We start from the raw sequence: 20,539 nt of genomic DNA on the forward strand, positions 1-20,539 counted from the left end.
GGAAAAGACTCTGATGCTGGGAGGGATTGGGGGCAGGAGGAGAAGGGGACGACAGAGGATGAGATGGCTGGATGGCATCATCAACTCGATGGACATGAGTTTGAGTGAACTCTGGGAGTTGTGATGGACAGGGAGGCCTGGCATGCTGCGATTCACAGGGTCGCAAAGAGTCAGATACAACTGAGCGACTGAACTGAACTGAAAGTTACTTAGAGGAGTTCATCAGAAGATTTGAGATGGCACAAGAATGAATCAGTGAACTTGGAGGTAAGTCAACTAAAAGTGTTCACTCTGAAAAACAGAGAAAAGCAGACGAAGGAAAATGAGTCTGAGGTATCTCTGGGGCACCATCGAATGTACCAACATACACATAATGGGAATCCAGAGGTTGAGGGGGTAAGGGAGGAAGAGTAAGGTGGGAAAAAAATCTAAAGGAACAATGGCTGAAAACTACCCACGTCTGAAGAAAGACATAAACCCACATATCCACAAAAGCTTAATGAACAAGAAAGATAAACACGTACACCAAAGCCAAATTGTTGAAAATCAAAGAGAAAGTCTGAGTAGCAGCAAGAGAAAAACAACAGATCATGTACAGAACAAAATAATTAATGATTCTTTCCATCAAAAATAGTGGAGGTTATAAAAGAGATGAATGGTCTTTTACTACCTAATCACCAATCAAAAAATATATACAGGTATAATTCAGAGATATTGTGGGTTTGGTTCCAGACCACTGCAATAAAGCAAATATTGCAATAAAGAAAGTCATACAAAATTTTTAGCTTCTCAATGCCTAGAAAAGTTATGTCTAACACTATACTATAGTCTATTAGCATGCAATAGCACTGTGTCTAAAAAAAAATGTACCTACCTTAATTAAAAAATATTTTATTGCTAAAAACTGCTAATCATTATTTGAGCCTTCAGTGAGTCCCAGAAGTAATAGTAGTAATAGAGATCACTGATCACAGATCACCATAACAAACACAAAATTAATTTTTTTTAAAGTTTGAGATACTGTAAGAATTACCAAAATGTGACAGAGACATGAAGTAAATAAATGTTATTGGATAAATGACGCCAACAGACTTGTCTGACACAGGGTTGTCACAAACCTTTAATTTGTAAAAAACATAGTATCTCTGAGGCATAGTAAAATGAAGTGCAATAAAAAAAAGTATGCTTGTAAACTAAACTTTAGGATATCGGTGAAATAAAGACATTTTGAGAAAAAAAGAACAATTTTACTAGCAGACCTATGTTACAAAAAAGACTAAAGGAAGTCCTTCAGGCTGAAAAGAAGCAACATCATATCATATGGCAATTATATCTGTATAAAGAAATGAACAGCACCAAAAGTAATAAATGTGTGTGTTACCGTCTATATAAATACTGTACTACAAACCAATATCACCCACAATTATAGATGTAAAAATCCTTAAACTATTAATAAGCCAAACCCAGCAACATATAAAAAGGACTACATATCAAGTTGGTTAAATCCTAAAACCAAGTAGGATTTAACCATGGACTGCACGGTTGGCTTGACATCTGAAAATCAACTATGCAACACACTAGGATTAACAGAATAAAGGAGAAAAAACACATGATCATCTCAATGGACAGAAAAAAAACATCTGGCACAATCCAATACCCATTTGTGATAAAACAAAAACAAAACCAAAAAAGCTCTTAACAACTAGAAATAGAACTTCAACATGATAAAGGGTTGCAATAAAAAAGACCCTACAGCTAATATCACACTTACTAGTAAAAGACTGAAAACAAGAAAAAGATTTCTATCTTCACGTCTATTCAACAAAGCATTGAAAAAGTTCTAGTTAGTGCAATAAAGAAGACAATAAGATTAATAAAAAATGAAAGGCATCAGATAGGAAAGGAAGTAAAGCTTCTTTATTCACAGATCACATGTCCTTGTGGGCATCCACACTCTCAATCAGTGTGGGCATCCACACTCTGAAACTAGCACACACATCCAGCAAGGTCAAATAAGATCGGCTCCATTTTTATACACCAGCAACCATCTGAAAATGAAATTTAGAAAAACAGTTCCATTCACAGTGACATCAAGAAGTATATAATACTTACAAATTTAACAAAAGAAATGCAAGACTTAGATTCTGAAAACTATAATAAAACACAGCTGAGAAAAAATTGTAAGTATCTTTTAAAAAACAGAGAGACATTTCAAGTTCATGGACAGAAGATGTAATACTGTTAAGATGGAAATTATCCCCAAGTGATCTTCAGGTTCTAGTGTATCAAAACCCTAAGAAAAAAAAATTTTTTTGGTAGAAATCCACAAGCTAAATGTAAAAGAAACATAAAAGTGCAAAGCAGCCAGAAAAGACAAAACAACTGAAAAAGGAGAACACAGTTGCAGAACTTACACAACCTGGATTTCAAAATCTGCTCTAAGGCTGAAGTAATTAAGAGCATGGTCCAGGCATAAGGACAGGTATATTAATCAACTGAACAGAACTGAGAATCCTGAAATAAATTCATACATTTATATGCAGTTAATTTTCAATACTGGTGCCGAGAATCCAACAGAATTGTCTTTTTAGTATATGGTGCTGGGACTACTGGATACCTACACAGAAAAAGATAAATTTAGATGCTAAATCTAATGCCATACACAAAAATTAACTTTGAACGGATCACAGACTTAAATCAGAGAGTTAATACCATAAAATGTTAAGAAGAACACAACAGAAATTCTTTGTAACTTTGCGTTAGGCAAAAGAGTCTTCTGGCCTGCTAAGGTTCAAGGGGAAAGAAGTTGGAACCTATGCCTTGGTGGAAGAGTGGAAAGAGACAGGGCGGAGGTCTGCCGCTGCCGCCTCTGGAAACAGAGTCTCTCCTGCTTGGCTAAGCCGGCACCCCCCAGTCCACAGTGAATGACCAGGAAGGGAATAAACCCCTCCTTCCTCTTGTCATAGTTGCAATTTTAAAGTCATTTATATCAGTATCTGATTCTAACCTGTCTCTCCCATTACATAAGCCCCATAAGGGCAGGGGCTATGTCATTTATTGGTTTACACGTGTCTATCAAATAGAAAGCACTCAAAAACTTTGTTTTTAAACTAAATGAATAATAGGATCATCTTAACTGGCTTGACGGAACCAATAAAAAGTTAACTATATTAAGTTCCCAAATTAAAGTACTTAATTCAATCTTATGCCCTGGTTCTTCCAAGGCAGTCATGATTTATAACATGCTTTCCTATAAATATGACAGTTTCCTCACAGATAATGTAATCATGACACAGGCTGCAGTATGCAAGTCAATCTACTGCATCCGCTGAGCACAATCTGACCCCAGACAGCTGTTGGCGGAGGCGACAGTTTCTCTACAGTAAACTGTCTGAAGAGGTTCGATTTCTATTTTTTTTTAATCTAGACAGGTCCAAGTTTTTGTTTTTTAAATCTAGAACATGCAAATTATACAGAAGGCCTGCATTAACCTTGTAGTGGAAACAAGGATATATTCTCTTTAAAATTCTCAGCAACATCAAGGTGTCTGAAGAGCATTAAAAGACCACCCACTGTTAACAAAACATAAACGTCTGCACAGCACCCTTCCTCTCTGTGTTCGTCTGCTCGTGTCCATCACCCTAATCACGCTACAAAAAAATCGTCTGCATCCATCCCTTCCCTAAACCACACAGCCTCGAGGCCGGGGCTGCACTCATCTCGCACCAGCTCCAAGCACAGCGCCCAGCTCGTGGCCGGCACCAACGAGCTCATGCTGCATAGCAATGAACCTGTGAGGTGACTTCAGTGTCACAAAAAGGCTTAGGACCTGCGACCCAAAACACATACCACTGACTGCTCTTCACCATTCTTGCTGGGTCATCCGAGCTGTATTGCCTCATCTCTTTCAAGATCCCTAGCCTCACAGAAAAAGAAGGAATGATGCCAAGTAGTTCACAGGGACACTTTAGCAGATCAAGCACTATGCAAATAACAATTACTGATAAGAATTATCCAGGATTTTAAACAAAGGGAGGACTTTCAAGTACCAATTAATTATCAAGAAACACTGTACTAACTGGAATGAGGAACTTTTTGATTTCTTCCAGAGCATGTCCCATCCGGGCATAGGCTTCTGCTGGGGGTGCAAAAACTTCAATGAGAACGTGGAGATCATCATTGAGATGGAAGTACTTTGCTTCTCCACTTTTCCTCAACTCTTCTTCCTGAAGAAAGAAAACTCATGTTTAAAAGGGTGTCATTGTAAGAAAAGAAAATAAAAACTACGAAGTTTATTTCACACATGGTGGTCCTAAAGATTCACTCAGCAGCATATACCACCCGAGGAAGTACATTTAAAACATATACATGATTCTGGCATTCCTAGGGCCTTTATGGAGACTCCACAGGCTTCCTGCTGCATGGGAGGAAGCCTCAAGTCCTGCCTCTGGCCCAGGAGTCCTCCTGCTGTCTAGCCAAGGCCACGCATGCCGGCTGACTCTCTTCACCGCCCCAACTCCCAGGCCTTGCTGGCTCACCCCACCCAGGCACCACAGAGAACTCCTCTGTGCTCCTCTTGACTCTCTTCACCAACCCCCATACCCCCGCCCCGGCCTTGCTGGCTCACCCCTGCCCCAGGCACCGCAGAGAACTCTTCTGTGTTCTTCAAACTGGCCACACAACCAGGCCTGTGTCTGCGCTGGTTACGCTGTGCGTTTACCGCTAATATCTAAAATACTTTACTGTTGGTCCATTTTCTAATCTCTCCCACTTAAAGTGGTTGCCATGGAGCAGAACCCATGGTTGTCTTGTTTTACTGCATGCTTCTTTGTCTAGAAAAGCGCTTGGTAGATAGTAGATGCTTAATGAATATTTCTGAATGAGTAGGTAAATATTATTCATTTTTATGTTCATTTGCTCATTCATATATTATTTCAAAAAATATTTCCACATGCCAAACCCTACACTCATCTGAGAAGAAAACTGTGAATAAAATAAACGAAAAATTTTCTATGATTTTATTTAATTATGAGAAACATTAAAAAAAATTTGGTTGATACAATGAAATTCAGGGTAAGAAAATAGGTGGGGGGGTGGGGCACTCAGATCATAAAGGACTCATATCACTAACTTTGCTTCGTGAGCTTTTTCAACAAGCCTTCATTAGAGCAACAATTACAGAATCAGATTCTTCTAACAGTCTTTGTTCTCAACATTAAGATCAGACAGACACAGAAAGATTAGTAGGAACCTACAACCGGAGAGATTTCCAAAAGGCAGGAATCCCTGCAAGCCGCTCCAAAAAAACCTACCCTGTAAGAGAGAGAGCCCAGGGATTCCTGGCACACCACCTGCTGGTCCTGGCATTAACCAAGAGGCCAAAGAGGCACACACAACCTGGATCTAAGGCTCCAACTTTTGTTAGTTAACTAATTTGAATTCTCATGAAGAAATGCAATCAAAATACAGAGCATGAAAAGGGCAGGGGACCTGGAGCCAGACAGACCTGAATTTTAGCCATGCTGGTCAACATGAGTGTGAGTCTGAACAGATCATATGTAATCCAACACTTAATTTGCAAAATCAACTTGGTGTCAGGGCTTCCCTCATAGCTCAGCTGGTAAATCATTTGCTTGCAATGCAGGAGACCTGGGTTCGATTCCTGGGTCAGGAAGATGCCCTGGAAAAGGAATGGCAACCCACTCCAGTATTCTTGCCTGAAGAATCCCATGGACAGAGGAGCCTGAAAGGCTACAGTCCATGGGGTCACAAAAGTCAGACATGACTTAGCAACTAAACCACCACCACTAAACCACTGTATGTATATGAATACCCTGGTGCTCAGATGGTAAAGTGTCTGCCTGCAATGCAGGAGACCCAGGTTTGATCCCTGGTTCGGGAAGATCCCCTGCAGAAGGGAATGGCAACCCACTCCTGCTTTCTTGCCTGGGACATCCCTTAGACAGAGGAGCCTGGCAGGCTACAGTCCACGGGGTCACAGAGTCAGACATGACTGAGAAACTCTGGCGATGTATATGAGTGCAGGCCCGCTGAGATGACTAAAAAGGCCGCTCGGGTAAAGGCTGACAGAGGAGATGGTGCACACAGTGCCCAGGACGCTGCCTTGCGTGCGGCAGGTACTCGGGAAATGCTAGTTTCCTTCACATTTATGGAAAGTGGACCAGAGAATGAAAGAAAAGAAAAAAATTATTTGAAGGGAGAGCAAATATAAGCTACCTATGCATTTCCTTCAAAATCTGTCAAGTGTGAAAAGGACTGTTCTTTATGCCACTGGCGGACTAGTTCTTGTCCCAATCAGAATATTTTCGTTATTTGATCTGACACTCTGACTTTCAAAGTTGAGGTCTTAAAAACTGGATTCTGTGCCCGGTAGTTCATCTTTGAAAACATGAACTACTGAAGTAAACATTTCTTATCTTTTTCTAATAATGGCACCAAGCTAATGCTCTTAATGAGATTATAATTGTTGATTCAGAGGCAAACATTTTAATTTCTATTACAAACTGAAGCTGGAACTGGGAGGCTTTCTGATCATAACCACAGCTGTCCTGCAACTCCACAGAGTGAGCAGTTATTACTGGGTTTCTTCTTGGGTTAATGATGAGAGGCAATACTCCGTTTAGGGAAGAACACAGACTTTATTGAGTTCTGCATTGAAACCCCAAATCCAACAACTGGTCAGGCTATTTTATCTTTATCTTGAAGAGGTGATTTTAAAATGAATAATAATAATGTAGTACCTACTGCTCAAAGGGTTGTTATAGTAATAAAGTAGCCATCATAATAGTCATTAGGAGTTATTAGTAATAAAGGTGTTAGAGTCATTCAAAAGACATCAGAAGTCTTTAGAATTATGCTTAGCATAAAACAAGCACTCAAATGATAAATATAGTAATGATAACTATTATAACATAATGATAGTATTAATTATTGTATTATCCTATAACATAGATGATGTGGACAAAACATTCAGCATGTCTGGCACAAACTGAAGGCTCAAGAGACCATAGCATTTTAGTGATTATTATGCTACATAACCAGTTGATACATGTCAGTAATGAATCCTACAATTTTATCAATACAGCAAGTACAAGAAGAAAATGAATTATGTTCACATTAGAACTTTAATGATGAACACTATGAAAATCTAAAAGGATGAGATTGTAATACTAGGGAATGGAAATGTCTTTAGAAATAAACATTATTAATGGAGGACTTCTGTAAAGTAAAAATCAATAAAAAGGATAAACTGAAGTTAGGCAGTGAGGATCTGACTGCTACCTGGCAGATGGGACACATCTGTCGCTGAAACAATCACTGTGGTTACTGTCAGGGAGACGCTTCTGAAGGTGTAAGCCATGGACCACGTGGCACAGTATGATGGGCGAGAAGGAGACGAGGTGGGCAGGGTAGGGTGAAATGGGCTCTTTCTACTGCATTGAAGAGTTCAAAGACGGAAATGGCAGACTCAGGACTTGACATGATCAGTTCAAGGCCCAAAGAGCAGAAGTATCCCAGAAAGTTTCCCTGCTGTGGTCACAGGCTGCTGGAGCCAACAGACCAGGCAGAGTTTGGGCATGTATAGCTGAATGACAAGCAGACTGCCAGCCATCCCTATGGGGGACTAAGGACAGTGTCTGGAGGACCACGAAACCCTGCGAGCTGGATGGGCAACATCTGGAAGGATTCAAGTAACTCTGAGTACAAACACTAAGTCCCACTGAGCCTTCCACACTGGCAAAAGCCTGTCTCAAACAGCCAAGGAAGCTGCTTAAAAGGAGATGACAATTCTCATGCTTTCCTTCTACTACCCTTTATCACCTCCTGGCCCAAGATTGGATCCCCGCCCACCCCGGGGATGCAGAAAATAACAGAGCTGAGCTAAATCTAGAGGAGAAGGTTGCATGAGGACAGCAGCTGTAGGACTCCTGGTGTGTGTGTACTAAACATTTACTCCCAGCCTTTTCAACAAGGATCTGGGACCTTTTACTATAATAAGCGTACGCTGAAAAGGAGAAATACTCATACAGTTTGAGGATGAACAGACTCGATTCTGAGCAAATGCTGCTCTGCTGAAGGCCACCAATGAGACTGGGGTTTATGGGATCAAGAGATAAAGTGCTTCTGGTGCTGGTCCCCTATCAGTGGGCTCAGTAGACTACGCTACGTCCTCAGCTCCCAGGTGCCTTGATGGGATGTAAACTATCAGCATGTGAAGAATCCCCATACTGACCCACTGACTGATGTATTCAAGGACACAGAAAGGAGATTTGTGAAGGGGTGATACCTGGTCTGGGAAAGAGGCCCAAGTGTGTAGTAACAGGGAGTCCCACGCGATGCGGAGCATGGCCTCTGTGACCAGGTAGCCCAAGGGACCCACTGCAACAGATGTCAAAGCACCTCACTCCCAGCCCCTTCAGTGCTACTCATGAATGTGACTGCACCACACGGACTGCCCTCAAAAAGGATTCCTGGCTCTTGTCACTGCTGCCTGTCTAACATGCCAGTAGCAGAGAACAATCACCAGCCCTTAAACTGGCCGCAAGATCTGGGAGGACCACCGAGCGTGGTTAGTGAGCTGACACAGTTTAGGATGCCTCTGATTATACCCAGCCAGGCACTTGCTCTTTGGACGTACAATGGCTGAGGACTTGCCTCCCCTGCTTCCTTCTTCCTGTAAAACCATCTGTGGACTCCCTGATCACTGGCACAGAACATTGCTTCTCAACAAGGAAGGCCCTTAATAACAAATAAGCAGCACAAAGTTGATGGGTTTCACTGGTCATATCACGGACTTCATTACCAGATGGCCTTCCTGAAAACTTAAGTAAGACATCAGCATAGATGGGATACTTCCCAGTAAGACACACACAGTTTCTGACCAACTGACCCATATATGGTTCCATGTTCTCCACCTGCCAGAACAGGTGAGTCAGGGAATCAGAGGAACATCTTTTGTCGACAGTGATGCTTCATGAGCAGTTCAGCTGACCTAGCGTGCATCAGAATCCCTTAAACACCTACTGAAAGTTCATTTTGAGGTTCTACCAAAACAGGCTGGGGCATGGGACTCTATTTTTAAACAGTATCTCATATGACTGTGATAGGTAGCCATGTTTTAATAAAGTAATATAAACTCCACTAATAAACCTGGATAATAGATTTAGGTTCTCTGAATCTCACTTTTCTGACATAAAATAAGAAAAATATTATGTATCTGTCATCATTTTTCCAAGGATAACATGCAGTAATAATACATGTAAGATGGTGCACAGAGTACCTGACTCACAGTGGCTTTTAAATAAACAAATGGTGGCTTTTTTTTTTAATTATAAAAGCTATTGTTTAGACGGACTTTTTTGTAAGGAGGCTGAATTTTGTTTAAACATGCTTTTTGTCTGACATAATAATTGTTCAACATTTCATGGAAAGTGATCACTGAAGGCGGATTTCATTCTCAATAATATAAATCTTTCAATAATGAGAGAACAACAAAGTAATAATAGGACAACATAAGTGATACCACATTATGAAATGTGAACATTTCGTTTAGAATTGTTATATTTAAGAAAGTGATCAATAAAAATAATTCAGTAATTTTAGTTTATTAAGAAAAGAGGCAGTCATGTGAATACATCCAAGTAGAACAACTATGTGTCAGGTTAGGAAGCAATTAACAAAACATTTATGATCAATTTTAACTTGATAAAAAATGCATGGGGTAACAAAAGAAGGGCAAAAAGAGCAAACAAAAGCATATACTTTAAAAACTCAACAATATGAAACACAGGCATAGAAAAAAGACCCAAAGAAATTAATCTAAAATGCAAATAGTGAAGCTGAGACTTTAGAGAACTTTTCTCATGATAATTTCAATAAAACTGCACTTTCTAGAAGGTATTGTGTCTACTATTTCACTCCATAAATTAAAGTAATAGTCACAGATTTTGGTTTAAGATACTACATATTCTGAAACTGGCCTGAGTGACCCAACTTTCTGAATAGTGTCACAAATATATTACCATATGTAGCATTTTCATATAATTTACTTGGGACCCTAGTTAGCTTACACCGTGGCTGATCTGAAAGTACATTATATAACTTGACTGAACCAGGAGCCATTGTTTACAATAAGCTTTACCTTCGCCTTGTCTCTCATGGAGCCTTTTCCAAGGATGGACATTTTTGTCAAGGTTTCTTCTTGTAAACGCTTCAGAGAATTTCCACGTGGCCCCAAAAGTTTTCCCACAAAGTTGAACTAGGAAAAATTAAAAAAAAAAAAACAACTTGTAATATTCATATCTGAAGAAAGCAATTTATTTTGTGAATTTTGGGAGACACTGCAGTGGTACTGCAGTACGCTGCACATCACTGATTAATGACAAATAATTTCAGTTCCTGCTATAGCATCACCCTATAACGTTTCCCACAAACTGCATAAACAGGGCTAAAAAATACATAATTTAAAACAACATGTACTTCTTCCTAGCAAGTCACTCCAGTGGTGAGTGTATTTCCTATAACTGTAAGTGAAGTTAATTCCCAGAATTCCTCAGTTGCCATCCTGACAATTTCAACACCCATTCAGTACCAACCACGAGCAGGCTGGGGGAAACAGTCCCAGGTGTCTTGTAAGGTGCTCTGAACGGGCACCATGAGCGCCTGCATCCTTCCCCCTTCATTAATCAGCACTGAGTGCTTGGTCTGGGTGTCCACCCATCCAGTCAGCCTAGGTGCCTAGGGCTCTCCTTAACAAGCAGAGTAGCAGTGAATTAATCAGGAGTACTACAGACTGAGGACTGTAAAACCTGGCTATCCCATTTTTCTGCTGAGAGACCCTGGCTCAGGGTAACCAGGCCCTGGTACTCTCATCTGTGAAATGGGAATCATAAATGGCAACAGGACCTCCCCTCACAGGGCTATTCTGAGGATTAAATGGGTCCACAGAAATAAATAATTTAAAATAGTGCATGGCACATAATAGACAATAGATACAACTGAATGAACTAATTATTGTTAGGAATTTTACATAACTTTTAAAAGCCTTATGGTAATTAAGAATCCTGTGTGCTTTCAAATAGAAAATCAGCCCTATTTACCAAGAGAGAAACATCTCTTTGGCAAGATTGTTGATTACAAACTTACGGAGTTGCAGCTTTGGTATCAGCCACATTCCAGGAGTTACACCACTGCTGTGCAGTTGCTGTTTTTTAAGACAAAATCATTTCTAATGTCTCTATGGTAACTGAAGCAATTTTCCTGAAATACGTACTTTAAAAAAAATCAAAATGGTACTTTTTTCCTTGCCCACTTTCCATCTTATTGGTCTTTAACAAAAACTACATTCTCTATTTTTAACCTTTACATGTAATTACTTTTTGTTTTTTAAAATTTAAATAAGTTACTTAAAAACTATAGAGGTGAAATGTACAGAGTTTAAAATATCAAATAATACTACAAAGTGGGGGAAAGAAATCAATGTCTCAACCCACTCGACCTTATTCTTGTTCCCCATTTTCTCTGCTTTATCTTTCTGGAAATTCTCCTATTTGGACACTGGGCCTCCTGATTAGGGTCTAAGTTTCTCTTATTCCTCCTCCTTCCTTCATCTCTCTGTTTTACTTTCAGGGAGATTTAATTATATTTCCTACACATCCACTGTTTTTTTTTCATTTCTGCTATCAAATATTTTAACTACCAACAGTATTTTCTTACTCTGGTTCCTTCTTTATGGCATTTTAAAAATACTTTATGGAAGTGGTGTGAGTCCTTATCTTCCTGAGGCTGTAATGGCACTAGGTGCCCCACCCCCACACCGGGGAGCTTCTAGGAACATATGTGTGTCTTTCACTGATGCCTCTTACCCTTTACATTTGGAGAATTTATTTCCTGCTACATTATGGCTTTTCCTCACATGACTGGTCACCCTCTGCTTTTTGTTTTTAAAATTTTTTAATTGAAGCTAAAACACTAACTGGACTTTCTGCTTTTGTACATGTGTGCAATCTGACAACTGCATGTAACAATTCACTGCGACACAGCAGCCCGGTTTTATCACCCAAAGCTACTCAAACATCAATGTCCGCATTTCTCTTCTTTTGTGCTAGGCATTTCCCTGAATAGGAACTCCCTAATTTCCTAGGAGGAGGAACATGGAGAATCTTGCTATGAAGCACAAACACCTCTACTTAAAGGGATACTTCCTCATCTTCAGTGCACACCTCCTGGCAGCCCTGAGCCCCATCCATCTGGGTCTCAGAGCCAAAGCATCTCTTGCTCAGACTCTCAGGAACTCTCCCATCCCCTGTGAGGGTGAGAAGGGCGGATGCCAGGTTTGCTCAGCTGGGAAGAGCATCCAGGGGTCTAATAACCTCCACGCAGAGACTTTCCACCACGTCCTCTCTTGTCAGTTCTACCCCGTCAGTGTAGCTCCACAGTAACTGCTATCTACGATTCCCGAGTCTTCTTGAGGTTTTCCACACTAATAAGCATCTTTTTGGTTGCTTTCTCCTCCCCTGCAAGCTCAGGATTCTGCTTTCTCTGGTCTCCTAAATCATCACCACTTATCCATTTATTTTGCAACCACCAAATTTTACTAACATCGTTTAACTAAAGTTGCCTCACACGCCCATTCTTACCTTCATAGGTCTGTGCCGTTTTCATTCATTTATATTCATTTTTGCAGTTTTCAAGGAGAGCATAAAAATGAGTGTTCAAACAGCCACATTTACATCACGTCTGTAATAGTTAAATATCTCCCAATTAATAAACTTAAGGGAACCTTACAAAGCATCCAGCGCAAATACCGAATTTCACACTGAGGCAATGGAAGTCCATGGAACATGACTCACTCAAGTCACTTGACAATACATCAAACCATGAGATTCCAGCACTCCTCTTACAGGCCCTGTGCTCCCAGGGACCAGCCTCGGGTAAGACGCATTCAGGCAACCGTCCCTTCTGCCCGCCCCTCCCCACTCTGCCAACGTCCCTCGTCCCTCACCTTCCTGGCCTCGTCCACTCTCCGTCCAAGGTCTGACCACCGGGACATCTGCAGGCCTTGGGCTCAGCGCACTCTCTGTCACTTCAGCCCTTCCCTGAGCTTCTAGAAATCCTCCCAAATAAATTCTGTCCTTCCAGAAGCCAGGTTCTATTTTCTACTTGATGACTGTACTAGTAAGACAGACAGTAAGACCCTCGTACACATTAGTCTTTATTTTTATTAATGATTCCATTTGTGCACAGATCTGAATACAAGGTGAAAGTGTTACATCCAAGATCAATGATTTTTCCCCAGATGCCAATTATTATATGACAAATATACTATCATATTACAAATGTTACAACTGTAAATAATAAACTTTTCAAATGATTATAAAGATGGTAAACCAGCACAGAGTATATCTGAGTTTTACCACACAACCTATAAGATCCAATAATTATGTTCTTCCTCAGTAAAGATCAAGGAAGGACTAGCTTTAATTGATCCAAACTATATTTGTGACATGACACTGTTTCATGGGGAACAATTAATAGTGAAGCTGTCATTTCATAAACAACTAAGACTCAAGAACATGTCACTGTCTCCATTAAAAGGTTTCCCTTAATTGGGTGCTCACCAAAAAGTTGATTAGTCTAACAAAGGGATGCTTTGTTGACCTCTAACTCAACACTAAAACTGAACTTGTAATCCCTGCCAATGTAGCATCAAACACATTATTTTTCCCAGAAAATGGCACTACCATCCATCCAGGAGCCAGAAACCTAACAGTCATTCCATGAGGGCAGCAAGGAGGCCTTTTGTAGTCACTGCTCCAACACCCTTGCAGAGAGGGCATTTAATCAACGTCCAGCGAATCAATTAATGGTAGCAATGTCACCTCCGAGATCTCTCTGAAACCTGCCTATTTCCCTGCAGTCCCAGCTCAATCACTAGTCTGAGCCATCATCATCCCTCACCTCGCCCACAGCAGAACTCCATCTCTGTATCCACTTCAATCTCCTTCAATCACAGGGAGGTCTTAACAGCTTTCTGTGACCCTGTTGTATGTCTGTTTAAAACAAAAGGTCTGGCTACCCTTACAAGAAACTCCTCACAGCCTGGAACTGCTGTGCACAGCCCAGCACTCTTGTGCCCGCCTCCCCAGCCTCCCCACTCTCCTGTCTCTGACTTTAGCCCTCTGAATTCATTTCAGTTTCTCAAAATTACCATGTTCCAAGAACTACCCAGTGCAGCTCAGATGTAGTGCTGTAAAGAACGTCACTCTCACCCTTAAAACAACAAGAAAACAGAAGAGAATACCAGCTAATGCTGAAGTGTCCAGGCAAACTCCAACCACACATCTGGAGAGCGTGCAAACACCTGCAGGGCGAGACAAGACTCAAGTATCAGCTTCTCAGGATGCTGGAGAGTTGACACCCTCTCAAAGGATTTTTCTGCAGGAATCCAACACCATCACCCCCTAACCCCCAAGTGTGCACAGGGAAGATGAGGGAAGACCCCTGAGAGCACCTGCCCTGGCTGGGGGCTGGGGTGGGGTGGGGAGCAGCCTCTGCTGAAACCTCAGAGCCCGGACCCTCTCTCTCCTCCTAAACAAAAGCCTGAATCTGCATGAAGAAGGGCAACAAAACTCGCTTTGCTTTGTTTTTTAAAATACTGACAAAATCAACAAAGCCTGTCCTGAGATCAGTGTCAAGCCCGCAGGAAGCGTTGTTACTGCTACACGCTGGCAATACTCAATCTTGTTCCAGGTGCTGGGTGGAGAACAGAAGAGCCAGACGACAAGAGAAGCAGACGTGCAGACACAACATCTGTTCATTACTGCTAAGCTCTACTGAGGTGGACAGAAGGCAAGGACAGACAGCATGGGTATCACCGAGGGCGGAGCAACGTCAGCCCAGGCGGGCCTGCGACCGTCAGCTTGGCTATGTCGTAGGCAAGGTTCTGCAGCAGAGAAGTTCCTGCGCTGTGAATAGCAAATGCACAAGCCCTCAGCCACTAAGGAGCTTCTCTGAAACAGGAAGGCGGCCAGCCTCCTGAAGCAGAGCGGCTGGGGCGGGAAAGTAAGAGGCAGAGTCATCCGTCTGGGCAGGAACCTGGGCTTAAACTGGTGTTTAAAATCCAGTCACTCTGGGTGGTTTCAGCTTTTCCTTGTAAAGAACAAACACAACACACAAGTGCAGGCACTGCCAGCCCTTTCCAAGGTCAGCGGCTGACAGGCCCGCGGCTGCGTCCCCGACACCCACAGCCCACACGCTCTCTCACCTCCTGCTTTCTCTTGTCCCACTCACCAAACTCTAGTTTGAGACATTTCTTTCAGGCTGTATTCCCTGCAAGAGAAATGCGTCTTACTCAACTCTGAAATCTTCTCCATCTCTCAATCCTGGTCTTCGTTCTCAATAGACGTTATGTGTGTGTAAGTCGCTTCAGTCATGCCCGACTCTTTGAGACCCCATGGGCTATAGCCTACCAGGCTCTGCTGTCCATGGGATTCTCCAGGCAAGAACACTGCAGTAGGCTGCCATTCCCTCCGCCAGGAGACCGCCGCCCCCCAAGGGATAGAATCTGGGTTTCCCCTGCACTGCAGGCAGATTCTTTGCCGTTCGAGCCTCCAGGGAAGCCCTGGTTTATTTATAAACACGTGCTTAGTCACTTAGTCGTGTCCCTGAGCGCCCACCTCCCACGGTGGCCTTGGGGTGACAGGACCTTGGCATGGCATGTGTCTTCTAAGATCAGAAAAGCAGAAGCTCTCAGGCTTCCTTAAAGCGTGGGCCTGGAAGTACACTTCTTGTCAGTTAAGGGAGCTGCAGGGTCAGGCCAGACTCAAAGAACAGCACACACAGGGTATGAATGTGGGGAGCAGCCACTGGGGGGCGCTCTCCCACAGACAAAAACCACAAAGCAGTCATTTATCAAAAAGGGAGGCTTTTACAGTCTCAAACCTCACAGTCTTTTTCCAGGCCCAGTGATTACTTCCTACCTTCCTTTTCTTAAGAGGGGATGGAGGTGCCAATCTGAAGGCAGAGACCCTGACTGACTCCCCTGTGTACCTCAGCCTTAGCGAAGAACAGCATGGGCTCCCGACAGGCAGGCAGCATTTCACACACTGACAGCGAGTCCTGAGTGCCAGCCAAGTTAATGTCCAAAATGCACCAATCTCTACCCAAGGTTTAATTAAAATGGACCCTAGACTGTACCACATAGGCACAGGTGGAGGTGTATTTCTGGTATACTGGCCCTAACTGCCCAACAACGTCTGGTAATTGAGCATCATATAAAGTCTAAATGTTTATTTAAAATCCTTAGAAAGACATCTAAGAAAGACTGTAAAATAGTTACTGTAAGAGATAAACAATGTAATTTATTTCCATAGAGGCAGGTCTAAAGTTGGATGTGAGAAATGAGAGGATATAATTTTTAAAAACTTCAAAAATGTTGGACAGGAGTGTAAAATTTATTGAAGAGCTAAGAACAAGTGAGAGAGGAAGGAGGTGAGCGAGCAGGTCCACAGGCGCAGGCCGGGGTGAAGGCAGACCCAGTGTTCCCCTACAGATTGCAATGGTAAGTGATCCAGATCTCAGGTTAGGCTGTCAAGAAGTACTCCTGGCTCATACACTATATTTAATATTTATATAAAATGAATGTGTGTGTATGCATATATATGTCTGTGCGCATGTGCGTGTGTGCACGCTCAGTAATGTTTAACTCTTTGCAAACCCCTGGACTGAAGCCCACCAGGCTCCTCTGTCCATGGGATTTCCCAGGAAGAATACTGGAGTGGGTTGCCGTTTCCTTCTCCAGGGGATCTTTCCAACCCCAGCATCAAACTCACGTCTCTTTTATCTCCTGCATTGGCGAAAGGATTCTTTACCAACTTTGCCACCTGGGAAGCTGATACTACGTTTATGTATATCTTTATTTATTTTAAAGTCCTACACCTGGCCTTCCATTGGTTAATATTTCAATATTTACTTATGTCAAGAGATTCGTCATTAACATACCAGATATAGAAAACCAGTCCCAAATCGAGAAGACTCTCCTTACCCCCAGCGGGATGGAGCTGCCTGCCCTGTCCAGTCTAAGCCTGCACGGGAACAGGGGGTGAGCAGTTCCACTGTCTTCCTGGTCGCTTCAACTGCATCTCCAGTGGCCCTGAAGTTGCAGTTTCTTTGGCGACAGTCTTTGTGTACTGAAAGGTAAGTTAACTAGGAGACGCAATCCAAGCACCCATAACCAGACATATCTAGCAGCTATGTGCCCCAACCACCGAAAGCAAGTGAGTGACTAAAGCCTGGCGGGAGCGCCTGCAGTGGAGAACTCCCTCTTCACACCGGGATCCTGTCTCACTGCCTGGCACTCACATGAGCCAGGTAACAGTACTAGCCTGAACCTGTGTAATAAATAAAGCTTAATTTCTTGAACAAGACCATGGACTCTGGAGCCAGATTTCTTCAGTTCAAATGCTTGTGACTTACTGCGTAACATTTAGCAAGTTACTTAACTTCTCTGTTCTTTAGTTTTTCACATGTAAACAGGAGATCATGCTTCCCTCCTCCTAAAACTGTAAAGATTAACACATGAGAAGTTAATAAAAGTAAGGCCTGAGATGCAGAAACCATAGGCTACATATATTACAACAGATATTCTAGCATGTTTTTCTAGCACCCATATGTAAGGCTGGACTCAACATCCCTCTCTAGAAAACACCACCCCACATCCTCTCTCTAGACTTACTGGGGAGAAGAATTAAACTGTCAAGAAACAACATTTGGTTCATCATCTCCACATTCACCTAATTACTGTCCAATGGCAAGAATCAAAAGACAATAAATGAGGTTTGTTTTAACCTATCTTCTCTTGAAACAAAAGACCAGCTCACTATTTTCATTAGCTTTACCAGCCACTTTAGGTTCCAATAATTTAGCCACTAACACAATAAATAAGGACTTCCCTGGTGGCTCAGATGGTAAAGCGTCTGTCTACAATGCGGGAGACCCAGGTTCAATCCCTGGGTTGGGAAGATCCCCTGGAGAAGGAAATGGCAACCCACTCCAGTACTATTGCCTGGAAAATCCCATGGACAGAGGAGCCTGGTAGGGTACAGTCCATGAGGTCACAAAGAGTCAGAAAAGACTGAGCGACTTCACTTCACTTCACTTCACAATAAATAAACAAACCCACCTTCTAGTTCTAGTTCTATTCAGAACACTGATCTCATTTGAATTAAGTCAATGTCATAAATGCAAAACTCCAAACAGTGGTAAACCTAACAACAGACTGTGGACTGTTTCATTCACATGAAACAGAGCAGCCTCTTTGGTAACCAAACACTTGTTTCTCAGGATACTTAGTTATTGAATCAAGCTCTGGATTACTGACAATAATTTTCATGATTCTGATAATCACCTCTAAAAATAACAATCACTTTTACATGGAAGTTCAATTTCCAACTTGAGTTTAAATTAATCATTCTTAAATGTTGAGTTTAAAAACAAGGTAAGATCTTTTATAATGCAGAATACTTCCTACTATACATTCTACTTGCTTATTTATATCTCTCATAAATCTTCCAGGCCTCCCTAGGCTATATAAAGTCTAACGCACAAGTACAGTACCAAAGGCTTTCCATGCTAGTCATCACCAACGACTGCCACAGTCTACATCCCATAATTAAATAATTCTGGCCCCACAGTTACTCTGCGCTTCCCTCTCATCTCTGCTTGTTAACATCCTGAACTTATACTTCAGTTCAATTCAGTTCAGTCACTCAGTCGTGTCCAACTCTTTGCGACCCCATGAACTGCAGCACACCAGGCCTCCCTGTCCATCACCAACTCCCGGAGTTCACTCAGACTCACGTCCATCGAGTCAGTGATGCCATCCAGCTATATCATCCTCTGTTGTCCCCTTCTCCTGCCCCCAATCCTTCCCAGCATCAGAGTCTTTTCCAATGAGTCAACTCTTCGCATGAGGTGGCCAAAGTACTGGAGTTTCAGCTTTAGCATCATTCCTTCCAAAAAACACCCAGGACTGATCTCTTTTAGAATGGACTGGTTGGATCTCCTTGCAGTCCAAGGGACTTTCAAGAGTCTTCTCCAACACCACAGTTCAAAAGCATCAATTCTTCATTACTCAGCTTTCTTCACAGTCCAACTCTCACATCCATACATGACCACTGGAAAAACCATAGCCTTGACTAGACGGACCTTTGTTGGCAAAGTAATGTCTCTGCTTTTGAATATGCTATCTAGGTTGGTCATAACTTTCCTTCCAAGGAGTAAGTGTCTTTTAATTTCACGGCTGCAGTCACCATCTACAGTGATTTTAGAGCCCCAAAAAATAAAGTCTGACACTGTTTCCCCATATATTTCCTATGACGTGATGGGACTAGATGCCACGATCTTAGTTTTCTGAATGTTGAGATTTAAGCCAACTTTTTCACTCTCCACTTTCACTTTCATCAAGAGGCTTTTGAGTTCCTCTTCACTATCTGCCATAAGGGTGGTGTCATCTGCATATCTGAGGTTATTGATACTTCTCCTAGCAATCTTGATTCCAGCTTGTGCTTCTTCCAGCCCAGCGCTTCTCATGATGTACTCTGCATAGAAGTTAAATAAGCAGGGTGACAATATACAGCCTTGACGTACTCCTTTTCCTATTTGGAACCAGTATGTTGTGCCATGTCCAGTTCTAACTGTTGCTTCCTGCCCTGCATATAGGTTTCTCAAGAGGCAGGTCAGGTGGTCTGGTATTCTCATCTCTTTCAGAATTTTCCAGTTTATCATGATCCACATAGTCAAAGGCTTAGGGACTACATTTAATTCCACCTGTAATTCTCCAGAAATAATTCTCCCTCACTCTTTTAAGTTCTTGCAGTGTCCATTTACCTCTCTTATGTTAGTATGGTCTTTACTCTCTATCATTTGGAATAAATTTACCCTGTTTCTGCTGTTCAACTGTAAATCCCTGGAGAGTAATCAGGACCCTTATTTGATTCATCATCTTTCCTGCACAATGATTTCTCAATAAACACTTGTGCAATTAAAGTTTATTTTGCCCCGAATCAAATGGCACTGGTCAACATAGTTTGTATTGATTTTCTTTGCTGCAGAAATCACTGCAACACATTAGATCTATATAAATACTATTATTTAGATTTATTACTTTGCCAACCACAAATCACTAAGCATTATTGGTAGTGGTTGAGATTATCTGGTACTACACCATTGATTGTAATTTTAACACAGCATCTACTTTAATGGTAAACAGTCCTACTTATTTAGACATCAGCAGCTCTGAAAATTAGTCAAGCAAAATATACAAGTAACTTCTTCAGGAGATGATACGGGGAAAATCACACATGCAGAGACACATGCAAGTGATACAGCATCTGAATCACCCACTCACGTGCTTTTTAATCTCTGTATGCTCAAAGCTGGATTATATTCTTTGGGTGGGGGTGTGGGGATGGGTGGACAACAAAACAAATAACACAAGCAATGAAGCCCACTTATACGT

General features: G+C 41.9%; 1 protein-coding gene across 5 annotated transcripts in view; it reads right to left on the reverse strand.

The window, feature by feature from the left end:
• Positions 1-20,539, reverse strand: part of KHDRBS3 (KH RNA binding domain containing, signal transduction associated 3) — a 152,379-nt gene that overhangs the window by 69,488 nt on the left and 62,352 nt on the right. For 4 of the 5 annotated variants that reach the window (XR_011570471.1, XM_070802411.1, XM_070802410.1 and 1 more), the window contains exons 3-4: positions 10,163-10,279; positions 4,080-4,226 (exon numbers count right to left, since the gene is read on the reverse strand). Coding sequence is in view for 4 of the 5 variants with exons in the window: in XM_070802411.1 (XP_070658512.1) it covers positions 4,080-4,226; positions 10,163-10,279 (264 nt within the window). In the remaining variant the exon portion in view is untranslated. Of the gene's footprint in view, positions 1-4,079; positions 4,227-10,162; positions 10,280-12,659; positions 12,763-20,539 lie in introns of those variants that run through there. The other variant, XM_070802413.1, reaches the window with a different exon arrangement.

This window comes from Bos indicus, chromosome 14 (assembly GCF_029378745.1).
Source record: "Bos indicus isolate NIAB-ARS_2022 breed Sahiwal x Tharparkar chromosome 14, NIAB-ARS_B.indTharparkar_mat_pri_1.0, whole genome shotgun sequence".
NCBI lineage: Eukaryota > Metazoa > Chordata > Mammalia > Artiodactyla > Bovidae > Bos > Bos indicus.